Raw genomic sequence first — 23,025 nt, 5'->3', positions numbered from 1 at the left:
CACCTCGCCCGGCTAGTTTTTTTGTAGTTTTAGTAGAGACGGGGTTTTACCGTGTTAGCCAGGATGGTCTCGATCTTCTGACCTCGTGATCCGCCCGTCTCGGCCTCCCAAAGTGCTGGGATTACAGGCTTGAGCCACCGCGCCCGGCATGCCTCAACCTCTTAAGTAGCTGGGACCACAGGCGTATGCCACCACACTCAGCTAATTTTTTGTATTTTTAGTAGAGACAGGGTTTTGCCATGTTGGCCAGGCTGGTCTCGAACTCCTGACCTAAGTGATCTGCCCTTGACCTCACAAAGTGTTGAGATTATTGGTGCAAGCCACCATGCCCCGCTCAGATTCTTTACTCTTGATTCAGTTTGACAAACAAATTTTCTAAACAGATAATTAGTCTGTTGATACACACACACACACACACACATGCACGAACATACATACATATGTATATATACATACATACACAGGAAATTAGCATATGGAATTGCTATTGTGGATTTATTGTGATTGAGAATTTATTAGAGAAGTTCGTATTTAATACCTACCTGGAGCCCTACAGATGATTTTAAACTGTCTTGGGAAATTTTAAAATTATGTATAAATAAGCAATTCATTATTTATTTAAAAGTTTGTGATATATTTACTTTAGAAGCAAAGTTGTTGAAAATTTTTCTATAGGAGTAAAATTATTTATTTTTGGTTCATGTTTGTAGATGTGTGGTTTTCATTTTTTTCATTTAATTCTTTTAGGGTTTGTTGTCATTCCTTAGTGCCCCGCTTATTGGTGCTCTTTCTGATGTTTGGGGCCGAAAATCCTTCTTGCTGCTAACAGTATTTTTCACATGTGCCCCAATTCCTTTAATGAAGATCAGCCCATGGTACGTGCACATTTGGATTATAGCAACTAAATATCACTTTCAGTTATTGTTTTCTTAATGTTCCTTTATTTCTTTCACTTGGGCAATCTTGGTTATGAGGTTTTAATTTTATTTTTCTAATACATTTATTCTTTCACACAGATAAGAAGGCTTCTAAAAATATAGTAGGTAATAGTTCATAAAGATTTTAGAAATAGATGACCCTGTTGGAGGCATCTAGACTTCTGGCTAACTTAATTTTGGATTCCAGAACCCAAATTTCAAAACAATATTTTAGGGACTGGATAGGATTGCTAACTTTTTTTCTTATATAGAATGTTAAAAAACAGATACAAAGTTTGTCATTATCTATATTAGTTAGGAATAGATTTTGTTACATATCAAAACCCAAAATAATAGTTGCTTAAAAATCAAGTTTATTTCTCTTTTCATGTGAAAAAACACCTGCAGTTGAGCAGTCTGGAGCTGGTGTGGCAGTTCCAGTGGAGCGGACTTTTTCTGTCTTGCTGTTCTTACATCCTTATCTCTCACCTCATTGAACAAAGTGGCTTCTTGAGCTCCAGCCATCAAGTCATACTACTGAGAGCAAGGTGGAAGGAGTTGCTAAGAAGAGCACATCGCCTTCTTTTAAGGAAACTTTACAGAATTCCCATCCCATCTCTGCTTGCATTTCTTTGGTCAGATTTCAGGGATATGCTGCTCCTAGTTACAAGAGGCTGGACTCAAGGCCACCTTGATTAAAATCAGTTTTTTTGTTTCATTCAGGAGGCAAGGGAAGGAAAGCTAACAAAAAGGGAATAATTGTCCTAAAGTCAGAGCCCAATTTGGTTGTAGATTTATTCTGACTAATGTTCTTTTTACTCCACTTAGTATTAATGTTAGTTAGTTCTACATCATGGATGGACTTTATTTCCATGGTGTTATCTACAACAGCCCACAGGTTTATGTGGGGCAGGATCTTCTTCTTGTAGATGAGGTACAACTCTAATAGACTAAGCCTTTGATGAAGGCCGCTCATGCACATGAAATCTTACCAAAGATTGAACATAGAATGAACAAAGAATTTGCTGTGTTAAGTGGTGTGTTAGAAAAATTTTAGTAGTCATAGTCTTGGTGAAATGATATTTTGAAAGTTCATTATGATCATATATGATTTTCAGAAACTAAACATCAGTATTACAATAGAAACTTCTTATTCCTAGCTAGATATTTTGGAATTATTTATAGCAAAATATAATTTGCTTTTTAAATATTTTGTTCACTCTTTATAGTAACTGTCTATTCTCAGTTTTATTAACACTGGACACTGCCATATAGGTTTTTTCTTCGTGAAACTGAGTTATTTATTTTGCCAGCATTTGAAAAGCTAAAGATAACTTATGGAAAACATTTAGTTACTATATAGAGGCTCAAGATAAATATGAAGAAACTTGTTCCTCAGTCTTGTTTACTGGATTTTGTTTTTTGTCTAGTGATGAAAAACAGTAATGGATGGATTATAATATACTTTAGTTTGCTGCTGTTTTTGGCAGTAAAAACAAAACCACTTAACAATTCAATAGTTGGTCAAAAGATTTGCCTGAATACATGATCTAATTTTAAGTATTCCTGTAGAGTAACTGAGCTGCTATTGAAGAGCTCCTTGTAGCCCTATGTTTTCATAATATCTGTGGCTTATGTTTATGGAAGAGTCAATCCATGAACTATCCTAGTAAGCTGTTGACTGACATGAGCTGCTCTTACTCTTAATTAACTTATAAAAATGAAAGATTAAAATAATGGTAATTGCTCTAACCATTTCTTGTTATCTTTCATTCCTAGGTGGTACTTTGCTGTTATCTCTGTTTCCGGGGTTTTTGCAGTGACTTTTTCTGTGGTATTTGCATACGTAGCAGATATAACTCAAGAGCATGAAAGAAGTATGGCTTATGGACTGGTATGTGTGTTTATTCTATACCTTTTGTACCTGCTGAGAAATGCCTTGTTTTTAAGGTAGATATAAGGAGTGCAAACCTTTGCATTATAAGATTTTTGCATAAAATATATTTTGTAATAAAATCATTCATTAGACTACATTTAAAATTTTTTTGTACTGTGAGGCTATGTAAGTTTTGATACTTTTCATTCAGGAGATATTTATAAGTCACATATCAGAATTGAAATTATAGTATATTTTACCTTGTAGAGTTCTTTTTAACAGCATCCTAAAAATAACAATTATTTAGTATGTCAAGAGTTTAAAAAAGTCACTACTCACTTAATGTCTAATCTAGAATACAACAGGCTAACATCTAGCTCAGGGATCTGCAAACCTTTTTTTTGTGGCTTTGTGGGCCACATATAGTCTCTGTTTCATTCTTTTGTTTTTGCATGTGTATTTATGTTGATCAACTCTTTAAGAACGTAAGAACCACTTAGCCAGATTTTAGCCATAGTGGTAGTTTGCCAACTCCTTAACACTCTTTTGGCAAACTAAATTATGGCAGTATTATCTGTCATCTATCAAATCTAGGAATTAAAGGAAAAAAGCCTACTAATAGAATGATTACTATAGGCACCATAATAGATCACTTCTGAATAGCCTGAAATAGGACAGTGATGCATTTCAGTAAATGTGAGACAAATACCTTTTGATAAATAAGGACCGAATATTGTGTTGGGCTGAATTAGTTTTAAAAGGGACTGATTTCTGATTCAAAGGACATTATAATGAAGAATCATAAGATTTATGGGAAGGAAAAACCTATAGAGAGAAACTTAGAAAAAGAACTAATGATTTCTGGCCTGTTTGGTGACTCACACCTGTAATCTCAGCACTTTGGGAAGCCAAAGCAGGCAGATCACTTGAGAGCAGGAGTTCGAGACCAGCCTGGCCAACATGGTGAAACCTTGTCTCTATTTAAAAAAAAAAAAAAAAAGTAAAAAGAAAAAGAACTAATAATTTCAGTTGTAAATTTGGAACATTAAATGATACGAGACTGGATAGCCAGGATTTTAAAAAAATCGTCTAATTAAGCTATGGTTTATATACCATAAAATTTATCCTTTTTGTGAGTATAGTTCAGTGAATTTTAGTAAATTTATACAGTTGTGCAAACAACACTGTAACCCAATTTGGGGTTTGTTTTTTGACTGAAATAATTTATTTTCCCATAGCCAAAGTTTTGAAATTAACAGTTTTCAATCTGGAGATTCTGTGTATTAAGACATGTTCTGGGAAAAAAAAAAAAAAAGGAAACTTAAATCTTCTAGAAATAATATGGATGCAGAAAAAACATGGGGAAGTGGCCGAGCACAGTGGCATGTGCCTGTAATACCACCGGTTTGGGAGACCAAGGCAGGAGGATTGCTTGAGGCCAGGAGTTTGAGGCTGCAGCTATGATCATGCCACTACCCTCCAGTCTGGAGTACAGAGCGAGACCTTGTGTCTTAAAAAAAAAAAAAGGTAGAGGGCCGAGTGCAGTGGCTTGTAATCCCAGCACTTTGGGAGGCTGAGGCAGGAGGATTGTTTGAGCCCAGGAGTTTGAGACTAGTCTGGGCAACAGAGTGAGACCCCATCTATACAGAAACTTTAAAAATTAGCCAGATGTGGTGGTGTGTGCCTGTAGTCCCAGCTACTTGGGAGGCTTAGGTGAGAGCATCACTTGAGCCTGAGAGGTTGAGGCTGCAGTGAGCTGTGATCGCACCACTGCACTCCAGCATGAGCCACAGAGTGAGACCTGTCTGAAAAAAAGAGGGTTGGGGGGTGTAGGGTGATCGTTTGGTCTTTTTTCTGAGCAGAAAGGAATGGCTACCAAGTGGGGAGAACTGAGGAGAAGGGAAATGACATGAAACAACTGTACTCTGACTTTTGCTCACTGTATCGCAAATGTGATCTCTGTAAGTGCCCTCAAATGTTTTCAGTGACCCTCATAGTGAGAACCATTATCCCTTTCCCCACACTTGTGCCAGAGCCCTGCTGAGATCTGGGTCCCTCTGAAACGACACCAGGGCTGCAATAACAAAATGACCACCACATGTGAATACATATATCTATATGTATGTGTGTGTGTGTGTGTATTTTTTTTGTTGTTTTGTTTTTTTGTTGAGATGGAGTCTTACTGTGTCACCCAGGCTGGAGTGCAGTGGTGCGATCTTGGCTCACTGCAACCTCCGCCTCCTAGGTTCAAATGATTCTCCTGCCTCAGCCTCCCAAGTAGCTGGGACTACAGGCACCCGCCACCATGCCATTAGTAGAGACAGGGTTTCGCCATATTGGCCAGGCTTGTCTTGAACTCCTGACCTTGTGATCCTCCTGCCTCAGCCTCCCAAAGTGTTGGGATTACAGACGTGAGCCACGGTGAATATATTAAATACTGTTTAAAAAACCACCACAACCCAGTTATAGAACAGTTCCCTCAGCCCTGTTTGCCATCTCTCCCCATGCTCCACCTATGACCCCAAGCAACCAACAATTTAGTTTCTGTCACCATGGTTTTGCCTTTTCTAGAAACTTCATATAAATTAAATAATACAAAACGTCTTTTGTGTCTAGCTTCTTTCACTTAGCATAATCTTTTGAGGTTTATTCATATTGATGCTGTAGATCAATAGGTTCTATTTTTCTCTTTTATTTTTTTGAGACAGGGTCCTGCTCTATCACCCAGGCTGGAGTGCAATGGCATGATCACGGCTCACGGAAGCCTTGGCTTCCTGGGCTCAAGCTATCCTCCTGCCTCAGCCTCCAAAGCAGCTAAGACCACAGGCGTGATCCACCATGCCCAGCTAATTTTTTTCTTCTTGAGACATGGTCTCACTCTCTTGCCCACGCTGGAGTGCAGTAGTGCCGTTACAGCTCACTGCAGCCTCTCTCTCCCTCTGCCTCCCTGCCTCCAGTGATTCTCCCACCTCAGCCTCCCGAGTAGCTGGGACGACTAATTTTTGTATGTTTTGTAGTGATGGAGTTTCACCATGTTGCCCAGGATGGTCTCAAACTCCTAAACTCAAGTGATCCACCCGTCTCAGCCTCCCAAAGTGCTGGAATTACAGGCGTGAGCCACTGCACCTGGCCAGCAGTTTTTTTGATTGCTGTGTAGTATATTCTTATCCATTCACAAGTTGATAGACATTTGATTGATAGCTAGATGTTTGAAATTACTATAATTTTATGTATTTGTTCAAATAGTTGACCTTTGAAAATTGAATTGCTTGCCTTAAGCAATAGAGTTGCAAGTAAGCATTCTTGTGAAGTTTAAGTTCTCCATCCAAAAGTCAAAAATGGCATAGAAACAGAATAAAATTCTAACATTAATCTCCAATTATGTTTTGAAAGAATATGATCCTTTTTCCTTTCCTTTCTGTTTCCTTTGTCCTTCCCTTCCCCCTCCCCTCCCTTCCCCTTTCCACTTTTCACTTTCACTTTCCCCTTTCTTTTTCACTTTCATTTTCTCCTTTCCCTTCCCTTTTCCCTTTCCTTTCCCTTCCCTTTTCCCTTTCCTTTCCCTTCCCTTTTCCCTTTCCTTTCCCTTCCCTTTTCCCTTTCCTTTCCCTTCCCTTTTCCCTTTCCTTTCCCCTCCCCTTTTCCCTTTCCTTTCCCCTCCCCTTTTCCCTTTCCTTTCCCTCCCCTTTTCCCTTTCCTTTCCCCTCCCCTTTTGCCTTTCCTTTCCCCTCCCCTTTTGCCTTTCCTTTCCCTCCCCTTTTCCCTTTCCTTTCCCTCCCCTTTTCCCTTTCCTTTCCCTTCCCTTTTCCCTTTCCTTTCCCTTCCCTTTTCCCTTTCCTTTCCCTTCCCCTTTTGCCTTTCCTTTCCCCTCCCCTTTTCCCTTTCCTTTCCCCTTCCCTTCTTTTTTCTTTTTCTTTCCTTTTCTTTTCCCTTCCCCTTTTCCTTACCTTTTCCCTTTTTTAACCCTTTCCTTCCCCTTTTCTCTTCCCTTTCCCCTTTTCCTTTCTCCTCCTCTCCTTTCCTCTTCTCTCCGCTCCTCTTCTTTCTCCTTTCTCTTTTCCTTTTCCCTTTGCTTTCCTTTCCTCTTTCCTTTCGAGACAGGGTGTTACTATGTTGCCCAGACTAGACTCACTCTTGGGATCAAGTGATCTCCCACCTCAGCCTCCTGAGTAGCTGGGAATATAGGCAGGTGCCTAAGAGTGCTGTTTTTAGGAAGTGTTACCTGCTGTCACATCTGCTAATTTGTAGGCTGTTGTCCAGTAGGCTAGAAATGTCTGAGGTTAACAGGTTTGCTCTGCTTGTGTCCTTTTCAACTTTAATCTTCATCTTCACCAGGCTTAAAAAATAGACTTCCTCAGAGTTTTAGAGATGTTCTTAATTTATCTATGATTTCATTCTTCCTAACCCTGCCAACTAAAAATATTACCAAGTTCAGTTTTGTTCCAGGGCTTAACGTATTGTTGATGAAAAGAGGAACCTCAAAGTCTTTAAGCTTTATTTCAGCTAGCCCTTCAGTATGTATCAAGATAAAAGTTCATTTAATTTTAATATTGGAAAAGTCACAATGAAATTGGATTTCCTTAGTGCAGTGGGTTTTAGACTCCTTTCACAGAGAGCCCTTAAGGGTTTATGGAGATGCCCTAAAGCAAGCTTGTCCAACCCGTGTCCCACAGCCTGCGCACATGGCCCAACAGAAATTCATAAGCTTGCTTAAAACATTATGCGATTTTTTTTTTCTTTAAGCTCATCAGCTATTGTTAGTGTTAGTGTATTTTATGTGTGGCCCAGGGAAGCCAAAAGATTGGACACCCCTCCCCTAAGGACTAGCAGGACTGGCAGTCACAGAGGGGCGTTTGTACAGTGCCCAGGCCCTCAACCTTTCCTCAACTAAAAGAGTTAAACAATTTAAATAGAGGTGGGGTCTTGCTCTGTTGCCCAGGCTGGTCACAGACTTCTGGCTTCAAGCAGTCCTCCCACCTTGGCCTCCCCAAGTGCTGAGATTACAGGCATGAACCACCACACCCAGTCTTCTTAAACAATCTGTTTTACTTATGAATTTGCCAATAGGATTTATTGGAACAGAGGGCTTCAAGGCTTAGAAGTTTGAAGACAGTGTCCTGAGAGGCTATCATTTATTTTTGAGATGGGGTCTCACTCTGTCACCATGGCTGGAGTGCAGTGGTGCTATCATGGCTCACTGCAACCTCCGCCTTTCTGGCTCAAAGGAATTATGCCACCTCAGCCTCTGAAGCAGCTGGGACTACAAGTGCACACCACCATGCTTAGCTAATTTTTCTTTTTTGTTTTTTTTTGTACAGACAGGATTTCTCCATGTTGCCCAGGCTGTTTTTTAGGCAAGAATCTAATTCTTTACTTTTCCTGTCAAAGGAGAGAGTATAAGAAAAGTGGGGCCAGGCTTGGTGTCTCATACCTGTACTCCTAGCACTTTCGGAGGCTGAGGTGGGAGGATCGCTTGAGCTCAGGAGTTCGAGACTAGCCTGGGCAACATAGTGAGACTTCCATCTCTGTAAAAAATACACAGAATTAGCTGGGCATGGTGGTGTGTGCCTGTAGCCCCATCAGGAGATCTTCGGGCAGGAAGATCTCTTGGGCCTGAGAGATCAATACTACTGTGAGCCATGATGGCACCACTGCACTCCAGCCTGGCGACAGAGCAAGACCCAGCTCCGCCCTCTTGCCCCCACAAAAGAAAAAAAGATAAATGACACAGGTAGGAAGAGAAAAGGGAGGGTATGCAACAGAAGTTCTGACATAAATCAAGATTATGAAAGGAGTTGTGTGGTGTTGAAGAAAAAAGGTAGCCTGACTAATCTCTATCTATCCTTAATTTATTGCAGGTTTCAGCAACATTTGCTGCAAGTTTAGTCACCAGTCCTGCAATTGGAGCTTATCTTGGACGAGTATATGGGGACAGCTTGGTGGTGGTCTTAGCTACGGCAATAGCTTTGCTAGATATTTGTTTTATCCTTGTTGCTGTGCCAGAGTCATTGCCTGAGAAGATGCGGCCAGCATCCTGGGGAGCACCCATTTCCTGGGAACAAGCTGACCCTTTTGCGGTAAGTTTATACCTTTTTCTTCTCCTTGATAAAAAAGTGCATGATTCAGTGCAGCATTCATATTTTGTTGTAGATATTTCTTTTGGGAAAACATCTTGGGTTTTTCTTTTAACATTTTGAAATGTTTTTCAGAATAGTTTGGGGAATATGAAATAAACTAAAAAGGACAACTAATTGTCCTCGCGTACACTGTCAAAAGGAATCTCTGCGTATTCCTAAGAACAGTTCAGTGGTTTTGACATAAAACCTTATATCAATCAGTCTTTTTCTTGTTCTAGTCCTTAAAAAAAGTCGGCCAAGATTCCATAGTGCTGCTCATCTGCATCACGGTGTTTCTCTCCTACCTACCGGAGGCAGGCCAATATTCCAGCTTTTTTCTATACCTCAGACAGGTAAATCCTCTTCCACTGAGGGGGACTTTTCCTTCATTGTCCAGTGCTTTATAAAAATACCGAATCTTGAGAGAACTATAATAGAAGTGGCCTTCAAAGATGAATATCATTGGGCTTGGCATAGTGGCCCACGCCTGTAATCTCAGCACTTTGGGAGGCCAAGGTGGGCAGATCACCTGAGGTGAGGAGATCGAGACCAGCCTGGCCAACATGGCAAAACCCTGTGTCTACTAAAAATACAAAAACTAGCCAGGCGTAATGGCGGGCACCTGTAATCCCAGCTACTTGGGAGGCTGAGGCAGGAGAATCACTTGAACCCGGGAGGCGGAGGCTGCAGTCAGCCGAGATTGCGCCATTGCACTCAGCCTGGGTAACAAGAGCAAAACTCTGTCTCAAAATTAAAAAAAAAAAAAAAAAAAAAGAATACCATTTAGTCCACTAGACTTAACCTCCTGTTCCATGTGGCTGATGTTCCTTGTGCATTTCTTATGGGAGTATTTGGTATATTAGGATTTTGGCTTATTTCTGTCTAAGAAAGATAGTTTTCCCTGTCCATATAGGTGGTTTGAGTTTATTTGTTGGTTGTAGAAGTGATGGGATGATTTAACCCCTTCACCTGCTCCAGCTTCTTTGTGATTTGGAGCATATGTAAGTAGAGCAACTAGCCAAAATGAGAGCAAAAACGAGTTTTTTTCTCCTTGACACTAGTCTCACTAGACAGAAATCAAGCCTTTAACCAATACATGTAAAATGCACAAAATACTGCAATATTTATTTGTAAAATGATTCTGAGTTCTTGATAAGTATCTCCAATGTAGTATATCCACACTGAGGGACCCACCATGGATAAGTAGGCATTTTTAGTATGTTAAGATTTGTTGTATTTCCTCTGAGGAATTCTTTGTTTATAAATGAATTACATTTATTTTTTTCTGGCCCATTTAATGTTAATGTACAAGTAGCTGCATTAGTTTTCTATCTGGTATACATTTGTATTCATTAATGTTACCTTTTCTGGAAACCCTTCTAGATAATGAAATTTTCACCAGAAAGTGTTGCAGCGTTTATAGCAGTCCTTGGCATTCTTTCCATTATTGCACAGGTGAGTTTCTTTTTTTAGTTAGAGCGATGTCGTAGAGTGAGCCTGGCTGGCCATCCAGACTAGGGCCTCATCTAGTGATGGTATCTTGGTGGAATCAACAAAGTCAGGAGTCTGAGGTTGATAGGTTCAGAAATTCAGTTTGTTTGTTGATCAAATTTTTGGGACTGACATATATTAATGTAGGATATATAAATGTGAAAGCTAGTTTATTGATGTATACTAGGATATATGCCTGGATGAAGTTAGAAGTTTCGTGTGTGTTAGTCTTTGTCCTATTTATTCACTCATTCAACAGATACTTATTGCATACCTACCGTGTGTCAGGCACTGGGGATACAACAGTGAACTTAACTAAATTCTTGCTCTTGTGGAGTTTACATTCTGGTGGGATAAGACAGAAAATAAAAACACCAATGTAAACATATCAGGTGTATTCAGAACAGACAAAAAAGCTAAGGGTCATATAGAGAGTGACTTGGGGAAAGGTCTTAAGGCACAGGGGGCATGGTTGAGAAGACTTTGCTAATGCAAGGTGACATTTGAGCAGAGACCCAAAGGTATGAGGAACAAGCTGTAGGATTGTCTGGAAGAAGAGAATTCTAAACAGTACAAACAAAATTCTCAGGAGAGACTGTAGCTGGCCTGTGTAAGAAACAACAGGGGGCCAGTGCGGCTCCAGTTGAGTGAACAGTTGAGAGCATTTTAGAAACTGAAGTCCAAGAGGTAGTGAGGGACCAGATCACGTGGGACTTGCAGGTCCTCATAAGACTTGAGTAAGATAGGAAGTCATTGGTGGGTTCTGAGCAGCAGAATGACATGAAAGTGTGTATCTTGGCAGCCCAGTTGGGAAACAGTTGTTGTGTGATGAATAAGATATTAATCAACACAGGAATTTGGATTTTCTGAGGAGATACTTCATCCTGGCTTCCAAACAATTTCTGTTTAACAATAAGAGTACCAGTTTTCTCTGGTGGCCTCCATAATTCCCCCACATCACAGAACGTCGTCCTCCTTTCTGTGAAAAAGCCCCGCCCCCTTTCTTGCTATTTGGCTTTCTGTTTCCGAGACTCTATGAAGATAATCTAGTCTAAGTTAATACTTTTTCTCACCTTAGATGTAATCTACTAGATTGCAACTTAATTTTATTCTAGGGTATTTTTAATTGATTCTTGGATGGTTCACCATTTTTCGAGTAGGGTTCCTTCTGCAGATCTCATGATTCATTCTGTTTTGGTGGGTTTAGCAACAAATTTCAAATTTAAATCCCATATGCCTCCCCAAAGCTTCTGCACATATATATACTTGGTGTTGAGTATTAGTACTATTTCTGGCTTCAGGTTTGTCCTGAGAATCATCAGTCTGGAAAAACAATGCATTTAAGTATTCATTCCTAGCCATGAGAAAAGTGCTTTTCAACTTTGGGGGAAAATATACTGTAGCCTTTATATAAAAATGGCTTTAAAAAAAGTTTTTGAGGTCAGGTGCGGTGGTTCATGTCTGCAGTCCCAGCACTTTGGGTGGCCAAGATGGGGGACCACTTGAGCCCAGGAGTTCAAGACCAGCTGAAGCAACTTGGCAAAACCCCATCTCTACCAAAAAAAAAAAAAAAAGCCCAGTGTGGTGGTGTGTGCCTGTAATCCCAGCTACTCAGGAAGCTGAGATGGGAGGATTGCTTGATCCTGGGAGGTCGAGGGTACAGTGAGCCACAGTTGTGCCATGGTACTCCAGTATGGGCAACAGAATGAGACTGTGTCTCAAAAAAAAAAAAAAAAAGTGTAAGGAAAATACACAGTATGTGTAGAACTTGATGAATTATCAAAGATTAACCCAACCTTGCAACGGATGTGATCAGCCTGGTCATGAGTATCTTTTTCATATATTGCCGACGTTAGATTTGCTAACATTTTGTTTCAGATTTAGATGGAGAGAGCAGACTAATACTGTAATGGCACGTAAGAGATCGATAGCTATAAGGTCTTAGTTCTGTTTCTTACTTAAATGACCATGGGAGCTGTATGCATCTAATAAATTTAGTCAGTGACACTGCAGACCGAGTGATGAGTGCAAGGTGCTTTCGAGAGTATTTTTTCTCTGTTCAGCAGATGGCACCTGGCACTAGGTTACAAGATGAAAGACAGTCTCTGAGAGTGCAGAATCTGGCAGGGCAGACAGGTAAAGAAAGGAGAGGGATGTAGCTGGATTTGTATTGGAGAGATCAGTACAGCAGCAGAGACCTGACGACAGTAAGACCCAAAGGTGCAAGCAACCCTCCAACCACCACTGCTGATACAGCATGACAGTCACAGTCCGTGAGGAACAAGGTCCTTAAGTGACCATTTAGGTATCGGTGCTTATGTAGAAGTAAGAATTAACACTTTATATCATTATATATGAACTACTACATTATTACATGTGTAGCCTCAAAGGTAGAAGAATGATCTTGTATTCTCGTTTATGCAGAAATATACAATTGAGAATGACTTGTCCTCTGTTGACCTCCCAAACCACTGAAAAACCGATGTATTTCTCCTTCCTCTCCAGCGCAGGGAGCTGCTAATAGCTCTCCAGTTACGCCTGTTTGCTGCATTTCTTACCCATGTGCTTTTGTTCCTGCTATTCTTTCTGCCTCCCCTTCCTCCACCCTAAGTATCCCTTTTCTGGGTTCCCATGCTAATGTGGGCATATCTCTATCATTGTACAGAATACACTGTAGTAGAGATTTTATCTCTGTTTATTGCCTTACTTTGTCAGCTCTAGCGGACCTCTGAGTAGATCATGAGGTCAGGATTGTATCATATTCATTTTTGTCACCCTGGCACCCTGAATTGCCAGGAGGTGCTAAACTAAATGTCATTTTCATAATGTTTAAAAAAAAAAAACTTTAAAAATTAGTAGTAAGCACTTTAAAGTTGGGAAGTGTTATGTGAAATTATGGTTATGCACCTTCTCCCCCAAAATGATTAGATCTGGTAACTAGGTGTGGGCCAACCTTCCAGCGAGAGCCAAGTAGTTGCTGTCCCCTTTGGAACCTTTTCTTTCTGGTTTGCCGGCAGCTCTGTTGCTTCCTGGGCACCAGTAGGTATATGAGTTCCTAACACTTGCACTAAGTAAGTGTTTACATGAGAACATTGATATAGTTAGTTCTACACATTTCTTTTTTCTCTTGTGCTTTCCTATCCAGTCCTCTCTGTAGTGGGGGTGACTCCCACACTACACCTCCAGTCCAGTCCCTGAGCTCCTATGTGACACATTGGCTGGGTATCTCAGTCTTAGCATGGCCAAAATTAAAATCTGGGTTCCATCCCCTGCCTGCCACCCCTATGCTCCTCATCTCATTCAGTGGCTTTACCGCCACCTGGTTTTGGGGGCCAGAGAGGGACCTTAGCGACATTCATGAATCCTTTCTCCCTAGCCTACATTCAACCCATCAAATGATACTTCTATCACCTCTGTCTCCAAAATACATCTCGAATCAGAGCGATTCTGATATTCTCCATTAGTAGGAACCCAATCTGAGCCGTGGCCGTATCCTCCATCTGGTCTCTCTGCCTCCATCTTGCCTCACTATAGTTCATTCTGCACTTGGCAGAGTAATTTTTGTAAAATGGAAATTTAATCGTATCTTGCCTATTTAAAACTCACTCTCCTTTGCAACCAGAATAAAGTCTAGACTCCTCATTGTGTCATTTTCCTCCACTCTCCACATGGTTGAGTGTGTTCTGTTTCAGTCCAGGGCCTTTGCACTTGCTGTCAGCCTTGCTTGGGGTGTTCTCTTTCCCCAGATCTTCACATAACTACCGCTGTCCCCTTCTTCAACTCGCACTTCAGAAAGGCCTTCCCTGGATCCTGGTTTAAGCAGCATCTCCATCACGCTGCCCTATTTTATTTTGTTCATAGCAGCTACAACCTGGAATATCTTGTTAAATAAGCGGGCTCATGTCCATCTTTCCTCCACGAGAAGGTAGTCCTTGTGTGGATACTTTGGATACTTTGACTTACCCGTGTGTCTTCAGGCCAAGAATAAGAGTTGGTCTTATTAGGAATTTGGCAAATATTTGTTAACAGACTAACCAAAGTTGATGTTAGTGTTAGCTGTTTAATCAGCTGTGCCATCTTGCTTAAGTCATTTAACCTTTGGGACTCAGTGCTGTCATCTTCAAAATGAGAGTTAAATTAAGGGACACCAAAATTTTTTTCTGTTCAAGAACACTGTATATGTTAAGTATTTTGTTCCATTATTAATATTATTGAGTTGAGAATATTTTAACATTTAGAATTATGCATGTTTTCCATAAACACTTATTAAGAACTTACTGGGTGCTGGGGATATAAATGTAAATAAGATAAAAGTTCCTGCCTTCAAGAAGAAAATCAGTGTTCCCAGTTACAGTGTTATAAGTATCAGTGTCTTTTAGGGCTTTGGGTCATAAGATGGACTGTAGGGGAAGGAGTCCAAGAGGAGGTTTTCACGGCAGTGGGCCTGCTGCAGTAATTCTGCACATAGGATGTTACCCCAGGCAAGGGGGATTGGTGTATCTGAATTGTTTCCAATTTTAATGACTCATCTCATGGCCTTAAGAAAATATATTATTCTCCAGGCGCCGTGGCCCACGCCTGTATTCTCAGCACTTTGAGAGGCCAAAGTGGGTGAATCACGTGAGGTCAGGAGTTCGAGACCAGCCTGGCCAACATGGTGAAACCTCATCTCTGCTAAAAATGCAAAAAAAAAAAAAAAAAAAAAAAAAATTAGCTGGGCATGGTGGCACGTGCCTGTAATCTCAGCTACTTGGGAGGCTGAGGCAGGAGAATCACTTGAACCTAGGAGGTGGAGGTTGCAGTGAGCCAACATTGCACCATTTTACTCCAGCCTGGGCAACAAGAGCGAAACTCCATCTTGGGAAAAAAAGGGGGAAAAAAAAAGACTGGGCGCGGTGGCTCATGCCTGAGATCCCAGCACTTTGGGAGGCCGAGGCAGGTGAATCACAAGGTCAGGAGTTTGAAACCAGCCTGACCAATATAGTGAAACCCCATCTTTACTAAAAATACAAAAATTAGCAGGTGCGCTGGCGGGCGCCTGTAGTCCCAGCTTCTTGGGAAGCTGAGGCAGGAAAATTGCTTGAACCCCGGAGGCTGAGGTTGCAGTGAGCCGAGATCATGCCATTGCACTCCAGCCTGGGCAACAGAGCGAGACTCCATCTCTGGAAAAAAAAAAAAAAAGAAAAGAAAATATATTCTCCAGTTAATGTAATCTATAAAATGGAAATGGGGCTAATAATGCATTCTGAGCCTTTTTTATTGAACTGGGATTTATTCTTTGAGAACAGCTTTCCACAAAGGGAAAGATACTCATTTCTGTAGATAATTACTTACTGGCTAGATGCATTGGTTGAAGGGCTATGAAATGACTGCATTTTATAAGTACTTTTTGGTAATATGAATGATCTATGCTTGAGAAGTCTCAGCTTTCTTAGGCCAACATTTCTGAAAGAGCACGTGCTCCAGGGTACACGGCTGGCCCATGCCATCCTGTTCCCACTGAGCTGGGAGTTGATGCTCAGCCTTCTTCACTGCCCTGTCTCTTGGCTGAAGTGCCAGGGATTTCATCATAAGTGAAATCTATTTTTTAACAGCGTTTCCTCCTTGTAGTGCTCATCATCATCTCAGTGAATAATGAGAACAAATGTTTTCTGCTCTGTGAGTTCCTAGAGCCATATAAAGAATCCCAGCTTTTTAGATGAAAGTGGGATGTTCTTGAAAGTAGTTTCCCAGAAGTTCTTCAACTTTGCATTATAGTTCCCTGTTCTTCTGAGACAGTTGGAGGCCACAGAGCTTTGGGTATACTTACAGTTTCCTTTTTCATAATTAATTGAAAGCCAGTCTCTGATATATTCCACAAATAAAATCATTTTTAATTATTTCTAACCCTAATTTGAATCCTAATCATTTCTAATCTTTCTGATTCTTTTTTATAATATTGGCCGCCAGTTCCCACCCACAAGCCATGGGAAGCATGTGATTTACTACCTTAGAAGAAAGCAACATGATCACACAGATTGCATTTGATTGAGGGCAATAAAAATGGAAAATATTTAGCATACGTATCAGACTGGAAAATAATGGCTTTAGAGTGAAAGGGTGAACAAATTTTCTCTTTTTTTTTTTTTTTTGAGATTGTCTCTGTCACCTAGGCTGGAGTGCAGTGGTGTGATCATGGCTCCCTGCAGCCTCGACCTCCTGGGCTCGAGTGATCCTCTGGACTCAGCCTCCTGAGTAGCTGGGACCACAGGCGTGTGCCACCAGCCTGGCTAATTTTTCAACTTTTTGTAGAGATGTGGTCTCCCTGTGTTGTCCAGGCTGGTCTCAAACTCCTGGGTTCAAGCAGTCGTCCCACCTCAGTCCTCCAAAGTGCTGGGATTACAGACATGAGCCACTGTGCCTAGCCTAAATGTTTCTTTCAGTTGAAGTTTTTCTCAGCTAACTGCTGGCTCTGGGCAAGTTTCCTTTTCTGGTTTGGTTGCTGAAGAATGTAATTCTACAAGGGAGCCATGCCTTGTGGAACTCAATCTTATACTCACATGATTTAAGTGAGTCTTACAGAAGAAAGCTTTGAGTTCTAATTGCCCAAAATTCCTTCAAAGAGTCATTTGCTTTTCACTGGCATATTTGTGATTAAATTCTTAAATGGCCATCTTTCAATTTAAAGAATTCAAAACTTACATTTTATGGGTTTTAAAGTGTCAGCCCATCATAAAATAGTGACTTCCTGTATTATTTTTACTTCTTTGTCTATGGACTTACTAGCTATCTTATGTAATATATTAAAAACTTTAGTTAGAATAGCAAAAAAATATTTTCTAATGTTCCCAAATCACTGCTGAATTTCTGTTAACTTTGAAAGAAAAAGGAGGCACAAGAAAACCCACCCACTGATAATACTGTTATATTAACTCTGACTATTGCCAGGCACAATTCTAAGAACTTAATGTGAATATATCTCATTTAATTCACATGACAAGGTTTTGAAATGTGTGCTGTTATCCCCATTTGGAAAGAGACAAAAGTGAGCCTCAAAGTCAAGTGACTTGCTCAGAGCCACACAAAGCCAAGATTATGATCCAGGCTGTTCTTCTAAAGTCTGCTGTTAATTAGTATACTGTATTTCTCCCAAATCAAACTTATTTACTGTTTATAAAAGACATCATGGTTTCAACAATAGATTTACTTAGGTAAATAATATATGGGTAATCATTGTTCTATGTTAGTTTTTCTTTAGTTGTAGAAATAAGCATTTTAGACTAACTTGGACCTAAACAAGCTTTTAAGGCTATTACATAATGAGGATCTCCAAATCATTAGAACTTTTGACCCTTCCATTTTCAACTACTGATTTAAGTGGTCCTCAGTAGAAATGTACTGAATAGGAAGTTTTATCTTTCAGTTTTCTAACTCTCTCTCAGTCTGGATCTGTGTCAGCAGAGGTACTTTTCATCTGCTGATGTGACCTGGACCAATGATCTCAGACATATTCAGGGCAATTATTGCTGAAAATCAGCCAAATTGTAGAAAAGTACCAAGAGTCCTTTTATAATATAGATTGAAAGAAGTCACTTTTTAAAACTTTATTCCGATAAATCTTTTTTTTTTTTTTTCAGACCATAGTCTTGAGTTTACTTATGAGGTCAATTGGAAATAAGAACACCATTTTATTGGGTCTAGGATTTCAAATATTACAGTTGGCATGGTATGGCTTTGGTTCAGAACCTTGGTAAGTATATTTTAATATTAATAGTTTTAATTTTGGTGTTAGCCCTTCTGTTTTTATTTGCTTCTCAACTGAGCGGTAGACTGTAATCCGTCTCATACTATGCTTTTTATCTTTCAAAATGTGTCTAAGTGTGCCAATTGTATATATATTCTCCTAGAATGACTTGAGGATTAAAAAGGTGACCTTTTGTAGCAAAATGACAGGCTGAATTTTTGAATGAGATTATACAGCTTTTGAATCTTTAAGGAGCATTTAATCTAAATCAGTCTGTTACTAGGAAAAAGTATGTAATCCCACAGCAACAAGGCCCTGAACGTTATTTACATTTTTTGCTTTTCCAGTTAGGAAAAAGAAAGTTGTATAACCAGTGATCATTACTGATAGCAAACCAGAAGTGAAAACAATCCAGTTGTTTTGGTGCCAGCTTCATGCTGTGTCCCAGCTTTTCCTCCCAGTCGGATTTCCTGCAGGGGCGTTGAGTAGTGGTGCTTGTCAGGCTGCCCACGTAGTGTTATTGTGCTCAGGCATTACGGCACTGGACTCCATGGTTTGCACTAATATTTCAGACAGCTCACTGCCTCATCTCTGTTTGGACTTGGATAGGAGTAAGCATCAAGAGTGTGACTGTTTGTTTTCCAGACTAGCCTTTGCAAAGAGGTGCTCACAATTGGGATTACCTAAAACATTTCTTTTAAACATCAAGCCAGGAACATCCAAGTTACTTGTTCTTTACAATTGAAGGATTAGATCAAATCAGCAATATCTTCACACTGAATCACAAATCCATAAGAACTTTGCTAAAGACTTGTTGGCTTCATGTGTTTGGAAATATTTGATGATGTTTCTTCATCTGTATCATACATTATCCTCAATATAACCTCTCAGCTGCCTGTAGAAATAATACCCAGCACATTTTACAGTTTGGAACATGATACCCCGATTTTACATGACACCCTCACAGCACTCTTGTGAATTAAGTTGCTGCCTTTGTATACAGGGTTAGACTGTTAAGCGACTTGCCCATAGTCACCTAGTAAGCAAGTTCTGTTCTCCTTTTCTCTACAGCCATTTTACAGTAAGAATGAGTTAAGTATGTAGTTTGACTTTCAGGTACAGTGGAGAAGAAGTTACTGTTTTGGTTTTGCTGCTTTCATTGCAGGATGATGTGGGCTGCTGGGGCAGTAGCGGCCATGTCTAGCATCACCTTTCCTGCCGTCAGTGCACTTGTTTCGCGAACTGCTGATGCTGATCAACAGGGTGAGTTGATGGGAACCAGCAATAATTATTTAAAAGTACAGAATGTTCTAATCCTGTGTTCTGAATGTAAGTATATCTTCAGGGTAGAGAATTTTAAAATTGCTTTTGATATAAACAGGAAAAGCAGATTCTAGGGTATTTATCCTTAGGTAGATACATGTTCCCTTTTCTCTCACTTAGAATATGTGGCTTATCTGTTCTGTTCTTAGAAAATTTACTGATGAGACTGGGCATGGTGGCTCATACCTGTAATCCCAACACTTCAAGAGGCTGAGGTGGGCAGATTTGAGTTCAGGAGTTGGAGACCAGCCTGGACAACATAGGGAAGCCCCATCACTAAAATGCAAAAATTAGCTGGGCAGGGTGACGCACGCCTGTAGTCCCAGTTACTTGGGAGGCTGAGGTAGGAGGATCACTTGAGCCTCAGAGGCGGAGGTTGCAGTGAGCCAAAATCAGGCCACTGAACTCTAGCCTGGGCAACAGAGTGGGAGACCTTGAAAGACCTGTCTCAAAAAAATTTCCTGATGAAGGTTGGCCACAGAATATTAACTAAACATTAAGTTTTTGCTGTGTTGTGCTAGACACCTTGTGGGATATATTCATAGACCTTTTATGAATGTTGTCCCAGCTACTTGGGAAGCTGAGGCAGGAGGATTACTTGAGCTCAGGAGTTTGAAGCTAGCCCAGGCAACATAGCAAGACTCCCATCTCTAATAAAAAAAGAAAAATCTTACAGTTTCAGTCATCTAAAGATATGTAACATAGCAAACATTTTTAATGTCATATGCTTTTTTTTGTTGTTGGGAGCATTTAATTCTTGGGATGCCAACAGATGAGGAATAGTTCTTTGAAAAGGATGTTTTTTTCTAGTCATAAGGATAAAAGGGGCACTGCAAAACAGTGGCAGTTGTCACTTGGTTGATAAATGAGGAAGAAAAGGCCTATGGCCAAAGCAAGTTGCATTTTAAATTAGAGAAAAGATCCAAAAGAGAAACAAAAATGCTATAAAAACAGTGTTGCCAGGCATGGTGGCTCATGCTTATAATCCCAGCACTTTGGGAGGCCAGGGTGGATCACCTAAGGTCAGGAGTTCGAGATCAGCCTGGCCAACATGGTGAAACCTCGTCTCTACTAATAAAGTACAAAAAAGTTTAGCCAGGCGTGGTGGCATGCACCTGTAATCCCAGCTACTCAGGACGCTGAGGCAGGAGAATCACTTGAACCCTGGAGGTGGAGGTTGCAGTGAGCTGAGATCACACCATTGCCCTCCAGCCTGGGCTACAAGAGTTTAACTCCATCTCAAAAAAAAAAAAAAAAAACCAAAGTGTGATTTTGGCTGGGCACAGTGGCTCACGCCTGTAATCCCAACACTTTGGTAGGCTGAGGCAGGAGGATCACTTGAGTCCAGGAGTTCACCACCACCCTAGGCAACAAAGTGAGACCTCATCTCTACAAAAAGTACAAAAATTAGCCAGGCATTTGAGCCCAGGAAGTTGAGGCTGCAGTGAGCCAAGTTTGCGCCACTGCACTCCAGCTAGGGTAACCCCCCCCCTTTATTTTTGACTAAAAGGGGTCTTCAGTAGTTGCTCGGGGACAGAGAAATTTTAACATTCGTAGTTGTGAAATCGTGACTGCTTTGTAACCAGCCATGTGTTGAAGGCTGTAATCTAGGGCATAAAGTGGTTTTGCCCACTTGTTTCTATGTTAGACCTGTACACCGGTACATCCAGGCCCGTGTTTGCATAGGACAGCTTACTGCACTTCGTAGAGCTGATGGCTTCTAAATATTAATCGTTTCTAATGACATTGCTGTAAATTGCTAGTGTCTGATAAGAACCTTGATTTTAGATTAAGTGATTTCATATTTGTACTGGTTCTAGGGTAGGGGAAAAAATATGTAGTTTACTAAGTGATAATTTGTTTAAACAATGTAGGTGTTGTTCAAGGAATGATAACAGGAATTCGAGGATTATGCAATGGTCTGGGACCGGCCCTCTATGGATTCATTTTCTACATATTCCATGTGGAACTTAAAGAACTGCCAATAACAGGAACAGACTTGGGAACAAACACAAGCCCTCAGCACCACTTTGAACAGGTAATTCTCATTCACATGATCAAATTGTAGAGGTCATTTGGCTAGATTAAAAGATATTGGTTTTTGGTCATGAAAACTTTTATGTGAGATTCGGCCGGGCGCGGTGGCTCAAGCCTGTAATCCCAGCACTTTGGGAGGCCGAGACGGGTGGATCACGAGGTCAGGAGATCGAGACCATCCTGGCTAATATGGTGAAACCCCATCTCTACTAAAAAATACAAAAAAACTAGCTGGGCGAGGTGGCGGGCGCCTGTAGTCCCAGCTACTCGGGAGGCTGAGGCAGGAGAATGGCGTAAACCTGGGAGGCAGAGCTTGCAGTGAGCTAAGATCGGCCACTGCACTCCAGCCTGGGCAACAGAGCGAGACTCCGTCTCAAAAAAAAAAAAAAAAAAAAAAGAAAAAGAAAACTTTTATGTGAGATTCTATTTGAGACTGAATAAAATGCTTAAAAACCAGAGTTTAAGGGACTGTGTTCTTCTACATACCGCCTTGTGAAAATTGGCTGTGCGTATTTTTTTTCCGCTTGAGAATGAAAAATTTTAAACAACCTAATTTGTCAGTGGCATATGTAACAAACCATTTCTCTATACTACTAGTCTCTCTTTTGAAACTTTTCTAATGTCACAGTTCCGTATAACTGACTTTTCATACAAAAGGCAGGCTTATGTGCTGGTAAATACCTTTGTTCACTTGTTTGCTATATTTCCCTCAACTGAAAATTAATGCCAAACAGTGCTGATCATTTTGGCCAATATTAGCAGCTCATCAGTTTCCTGGCTTATTTAGTAGAGTCTGCACTAATCTTCCAACCCACTAAGACTACTTTTAAATAAAAGAATGTTTGTGGGCCATATACAAATTAAAACTGGCAGTGCAAGCTTCTGCTAAGAATGAATGTAATTTTGGGCTAAAACAAAGGTCTGTTTTTCTTGGTAACCTGTGTTTTTTTTACTTTCAGTCATTTGAAATTATAATTACCTTCTTGAAACAAAGAAGTGGTCATTTATTCTGCTACCATAGTAAATACTGTATGCTACCTGATTTTATATTTTAGTTTTTTTGTTGTTTTTGAGACAGTCTCACTCTGTCACACAGGCTGGAATGCAGTGGCACAATCTTGGCTCCCTGCAACCTCCACCTCCCGAGTTCAAGCAATTCTTGTAACATCAGCCTCCCGGGTAGCTGGGATTACAGGCATATGCCACCACGCCTGGCTACTTTTTTTTTGTATTTTTAGTAGAGACGAGGTTTCACCATGTTGGTCAGGCTGGTCTCGAACTCCTGACCTCAAGTGATGTGCCTGCCTCAGCCTCCCAAAGTGCTGGGATTACAGGCTTGAGCCATCACGCACAGCCTGATTTTGAGATCATTCTATAAATGTTTTCCCCTTGGACTAACAAATTAATCATAGAACATCTGTGTTCACATTTTGTGCTGAAAGTAATGATATAATATTTTTGCATAGTCTTATTTTGCCAGTTGTTATTCCCAGAATTTTATAGAGAATGTGATAGTATCTCTTTTCTCCTAAAAAGGGGATG

General features: G+C 40.5%; 1 protein-coding gene across 1 annotated transcript in view; it reads left to right on the top strand.

Annotated features, from left to right (window-relative positions):
• MFSD14A (major facilitator superfamily domain containing 14A) overlaps positions 1–23,025 on the top strand; it is a 47,919-nt gene that overhangs the window by 23,526 nt on the left and 1,368 nt on the right. Inside the window, exons 4-11 of the mRNA XM_073008545.1 lie at positions 748–875; positions 2,697–2,811; positions 8,652–8,870; positions 9,149–9,262; positions 10,293–10,364; positions 18,017–18,129; positions 19,289–19,386; positions 21,321–21,484. Of these exons, the coding sequence (XP_072864646.1) occupies positions 748–875; positions 2,697–2,811; positions 8,652–8,870; positions 9,149–9,262; positions 10,293–10,364; positions 18,017–18,129; positions 19,289–19,386; positions 21,321–21,484 (1,023 nt within the window). The remainder of the gene's footprint in view (positions 1–747; positions 876–2,696; positions 2,812–8,651; positions 8,871–9,148; positions 9,263–10,292; positions 10,365–18,016; positions 18,130–19,288; positions 19,387–21,320; positions 21,485–23,025) is intronic.

This window comes from Chlorocebus sabaeus, chromosome 20 (genome assembly GCF_047675955.1).
Source record: "Chlorocebus sabaeus isolate Y175 chromosome 20, mChlSab1.0.hap1, whole genome shotgun sequence".
In the NCBI taxonomy this organism is placed as follows: domain Eukaryota; kingdom Metazoa; phylum Chordata; class Mammalia; order Primates; family Cercopithecidae; genus Chlorocebus; species Chlorocebus sabaeus.
This window is presented reverse-complemented; position numbering and strand designations above follow the sequence as displayed.